Source organism: Lycium ferocissimum, chromosome 1 (assembly GCF_029784015.1).
Source record: "Lycium ferocissimum isolate CSIRO_LF1 chromosome 1, AGI_CSIRO_Lferr_CH_V1, whole genome shotgun sequence".
In the NCBI taxonomy this organism is placed as follows: Eukaryota; Viridiplantae; Streptophyta; class Magnoliopsida; order Solanales; family Solanaceae; genus Lycium; species Lycium ferocissimum.
The window spans coordinates 60996256-61001739 of record NC_081342.1 but is presented as its reverse complement, the minus strand read 5'-3'; the positions used below and the strand labels follow the sequence as shown (position 1 = coordinate 61001739).

General features: G+C 41.5%; 1 protein-coding gene across 1 annotated transcript; it reads right to left on the bottom strand.

Moving 5' to 3' along the window:
- Positions 1–1900: 1900 nt before the first annotated feature.
- On the bottom strand, positions 1901–2815 carry LOC132065866 (uncharacterized). Its single transcript, XM_059459381.1, has 2 exons — positions 2412–2815; positions 1901–2279 (listed from the first exon to the last, which is right to left on the bottom strand). The coding sequence occupies exons 1-2, from the start codon at positions 2813–2815 to the stop codon at positions 1901–1903; spliced, it is 783 nt and encodes a 260-aa protein (XP_059315364.1).
- Between the last annotated feature and the right edge of the window lie 2669 nt (positions 2816–5484).

The following is a 5484-nucleotide window of genomic DNA, read 5'->3' as shown; positions in this document are numbered from 1 at the left end:
CACGGTGATAGAGGGTTTGGGGTTTTCTGGAAATGGAGATGGAGCATGAGAAGATGACGACAAAATGGGGAAGGTGAGAGTGCGGAGTATTGCACGAAAAAGGATAGGCAAAAATCTCCCATTGCTAAAGGAGGTTCGGATTTTTGTTGAAAATGGAAGGGATGAGGAAGATGACAAGGATAGGAGAGAGAGTAGAGAGAGAGGCGGCTGAAAGTTGTGTTTGTTTTGATTAGGGTTCGGTTGGGTAGTGATGAATGAAACGACATGGGCTGGATCGGGTATTATTGATAATGGGCTGGTGAATTGGCCGAAAATTGGGCCATATTTGCTTTGAAGGAATTAACTTGTACCATATGTATTAAGAGATGACCATTAGTAATTGATACACTATAAAAGTAATTCACATATGGAAAATAAAGTATTAATGTTTCAAAATTATTTAGGGTATGATATATCGACTCATGGTTAATTTAATAAGTACGAAAATAATGCGCTGACAATCAGTTATTAGAAAGAGGTTTAAGACGATAGAAAATATATTTTCGAGCTAGTAATCCTGAAAATGGTGAAAATTATAATAAAGGGACAATAGTGATAATAGTGATAGCGTAGTAATAGAATATTTAGATTGTTAATAAATTTAAAAAAAAGCTCCAGGGAGTAAATTGAAATAAAGGAGGGACAAAAATGGGTGTCAACAGGAACTTCAGCAACTGATGTAGTGTCGATGGTACTGCTCTCATGCTATGAATCCACGGTCTGCCGAGCAAAGCATTATACTTCATATCGCCCTCGATGACGTAGAATACCGTCTTCTATAGGGTGCCGTCAATGTTGACCCGCAAAGAAATTTCACCCTTAGTGGTTTCGCTTGCCATGTTGAACCCGCTGAGTACTCAGGCTACCGGCACAATCTGATCGAGTAGCCTTAGCTGTTCTACCACTCTCCACCGGATGATATTGGCCGAACTACCTGGGTCAATCAAAATACGTTTAAGTTGTGATTTGAAAATAAGGATAGAAATTTCCAATGCATCATTGTGCGGTTGAATGATGCCTTTTGCATCCTCATTACTGAAGGAGATGGAACCCTCGGGTACATAGTCCCAGCTGCGCTAGGGCTGGGCATAAATACCGAAAACCAAAAACTCGAACCGAACCGAATCGAAACTTCAACAAACCGAACTGAACCGAACTAGTGTGGTTCAATGTTTGGTGTCCCTCGTCAAAAAACCGAAACCGAAATAGCCGAACCGAAGTTTGATAAAATCGAACCGAAAAACCGAACGCGCACCGAAATTTAATACATTACCCAAAAAAATTAAAATAGTCCAGACCCATTAAGTTTAAAGCAAAAAAAACCCAATTGTAATAAGTCCTCTTTTGCATTTGTATCCCTAATTTTCCACTTCAATTGAAAAAAATCAAATATCCTTAACAAAGAAAGGTAACTAAGATGTCTCTTTAGGATTAATGTATGTCCTTTATGTGTTTTCTTAATTATTCTTACTAAGTATGTATATAACACCTAGTAATCCTATGTCGATTATAGTTTTCTCGTTTCGTGTATCCCGTTTGTTTGATTTTGATTTCAATTTATCGCCTTTATGTTTTATTGCTTTTGAGAATATGAATTAGTGTCAATGGAATCGCTTCTAATATTATATTAAAAAAATCGAATTGAAAAATCAAAACCGAACCGAACCGAACTTTAAAAAACCGAAACCGAAAGAACCGAAACGAACTAGTTTGGTTTGGTGTTTGGTGTCCACCTTCAAAAAATCGAACCCGAAATAGCCAAACCAAAGTTTGATAAAACCGAACCGAAAAAACGAACGCCCACCCCTAAGCTGCGCTTCTCTCGTACAATGAAAACCTTTGTTCGTTTCATCACCGACCCTCATGGAGCATCCGTTCCCCCAATTATCATATTGATCACATGTTGAGGTTCCACCGGCTTAGCTCGTTTGTGATTCTCCCTTTCTTTGTAGTGGTTTTTGGCTCGTTCACTCAGGAATTCCCGAAGGTGGCCATTCTTCAATAAACGAACCACCTCATCCCTTAACTGACGACAGTCTTCAGTTCTGTGCCTATGTGTCTCATGATATTCACACACCATGCTTGGATCCCGTTGACCCGGGTCTGACCTCAATGGCCTTGGCCATCTAGCCTTCGTGATACGGTTGATAGCTGAGATGAGGTCCGAGGTGTTAACGTTGAAGTTGTACTCCGATATCCTCGGTACGTCTTTGTTGGTAGCCGAACTCCCTGTATCACTTCTAAATGATAGGCCTCAACTGTTTGATGGGCGTTCGGCCCGTTTATCACCCCTACCCGAGAAGTGACTGGGGCCGACCCTCAATTTTTTCTACCTGAAGCTCAATTTTTTTTACTGAAAGTATGGGCGGTACCTTTCCCTCGATAGTCGCGTCTTCGGCTCATAATTTTTCCTCGACCTTTCAGAGCTTTTGCTCATATTTATGGGTCCCGGGGGAAGTTCGAGTTGGTCATCCTCTACCCAAATCTTTGATTCGTATCTGTTATGTACATCTGCCCAAGTTACAGCCTCATATTCTAACAAGTTTTCCTTCAGTTTGAATGAAGCAATCAAGCTCCGAGGATTAAGCCCTTTGGTAAAAGCTTGTGTGGCCCATTCTTCCGGAACCAGAGGAAGCTCCATCCGTTCCCTTTGGAAGCGATTCACAAATTCTTGTAACAACTCATCGTCCCTTTGGGCTATTCGGAAGATATCCGCCTTCCGGGCTTGCACCTTTTTAGCTCTAGCACGGGCTTTGATGAACGCATCTGCGAGCATTTCGAAGGAAGTGATGGAATGCTCGGGCAGATGGTCATACCAGGTCAACTCCCCTTTCGATAACGTTTCCCCAAATTTTTTCAACAACACGGACTCAATTTCATCCTCTTCGACATCATTGCCTTTCATGGCACAGGTGTACGAAGTCACGTGCTTCTGCGGCTCCGTTGTACCATCATATTTCGGTATATCCGGCATCTTGAACCTCTTCGGGATTAACTTCGGAGCCGCACTAGGAGGGAAAGGCCTTTGAATGTACCTCTTTGAGTCCGGCCCTTTCAGAATTGGCGGAGCTCCCGGGATCTGATCCACCCGAGAGTTATACGTTTCCACCCTCTTCTCTGTTGAATCTACCCACTTTGCCAAGGTCTCGAGCATCTTCAGGACTTTGGTGGATGATCCAGCTCCAGATCCATTACTCTTGACTATCCGTGTTTCATCCCTCCTTGGTTCGGTGACCCCTTTTGACTTTTCCGGAGCTGCCTTATCATTTTTGCTCTGCGTTGTACTGAGCTATTGCAATCCCCTGTTCAGCTATGGCGGTCCCCTGTTGCTGTAACATTTCAAAAATGAAACATAAGTTAATCTCATCCGGAGTATCGGGTGTTTTCCGGCCTTGAGCCCGAGATAAAGTAATCGAGTTATGAGTATTCAAGGGATCAGTGACCAGTAAGGCGGCATTCTCCTGATTCACGGTGTTCTGCTGGTTGAGGCCTTCTCTCGAATTAACAGAGTTTGGATCCACTGGATCAGTAGGTAGGTTTCACAACCCACTGTTCTTGTTTTCAGCCACAATTTCGTTGTTGTTGACATGACCGGACTGTCCGCTGCTTGCCATTTTGTCCGTTTTTTGCAGAAATTAGCAGATTCCTTAATCAACCGGTGAAAGAAGGTAGAAGCAAATATTAAAAAATCACTATTATCCTAGCCCCACGGTGGGCGCCAAACTGTTTACCCCGAAAGTCGGCAACAATTAAATTTGTAAGTGAGGTATAGGATATGTGGATGAATTTTAATCTACTTTGGTTGGTATGAAATGTATATGGATCTGTTGCAAATACATATATATCTATAGGTATGAGTGCCGTGAGCAAGTGTATCGAAATTGGTGATTTACACTAAATATATAAGTAATATGTAAATATAAAGCTAAAGAAGAACACACAAATCCGGATCAATATCGGAGAGAGAGAGATAGGGAGCTTTTATATATTTGGCTATTACAATATTCTAGATATCAAAAGCTAACCCCAAAAAGGGGGAGAATGTCCTCTAGTTATAGGTTTGCCTTATGGGCCTTTAATGCAATGCAACACCAAAGCCCTTATGAATAAAGAAACCCTAAAAAGATAAGGTAGGACCGTACGGTCGCCAATACAAAATGGCAGAATGGTTTCTTAACGCGTGACAGCATCGTAACCGGGTAACCGGACCAACGGACACGTTGAGTTTAGATCGGCGTACCCGGACCAACGGACACGTTGAGTTTAGATCGGCGTATCCGGACCAACGGACACACTTCCGGACTCACCCTCGCCCTCCGGACTCACCGATCATACATTGACCCGATTTTTACCGTATACAAAGACTTAGAGTTAAGTCTTAGACTGCAAGAGTTGTAATTGGTCATGTTGGAAAAATTAGCTTTTGGGCCTAGTACACCCATAAAGCGTGCTAGCTAATTAGACGGTCCATTAGTTAGTCCAACTCTTAACCCTAACGCTGTATTTAAATATACCACTATGGGTGTTGAAAGACGTGTACTAAAAAACTAGAAACGGCTAGGGTTAGGATTAACTCCTTGCATCACTTAGAGGAAAATCTAGGTTGTGGAAACATGAGGGATTCATCCGCTTTGTGAGGATTCCCGACAACCGGTGACACACGAGTCGTGGTTGCTGCAGATCCGCTTCCGCTATGGAGAAACCTGTAACTCTCCTAACTAGTATTTTACACTTCAAAATACTACATAGGTATCAGAGCTATAGGCTCGTGTTCCGGTGGAGACATGATCGTATGCAATACATGAAATAGGGTTTTTATGAATAATCCCGAATCTTAATTGCATTATTTCATATCTGTAAATGCCTAGTTTTGCATGAAATCTTAGGGCTTTTATAGGTCTCATCGAGAGCTTTCTGTCGATATGTGGATCATATTTTTTTGGCCTTGTAGTTTGTGAGATATCAATTTTTAAAGTTTTAGGGTTTAATTATTACGAATTTAACCCCAAAAAATTAATAAACTTTGTTTTATGCAATTTTTGTGCAATGTCGACCAAAAAGGGTTAACATAAGTTTTCTCTCGACTTATTGTTATGTGAGACTTTATTGAGTACCCTCACGACTCCGATCAGTGACTCGAAGCTTCGTTTGATGTTCGCTATCTTAGCATGCTACTAAATGACCATGACAGATTCAGTTTGGTGGAGCATGACTAGAAAAGCAAGTTGGATACAAGCCGAGAGACCTGTGAGAAGAGGAAGATCATTAGCAGAATCTCATTTGATTTGTGTTGGCTGGTACCGGTTATGACTTATGGGTCATAATTATGAACACAAGAAACTATGATACATGAGATCAAAGTTTGATGTATCAATGTGATTCAAATGATCTAGGGCACTGAGCATACTTCTTATGATCTACTTGATGATTTTCATGACGACGACG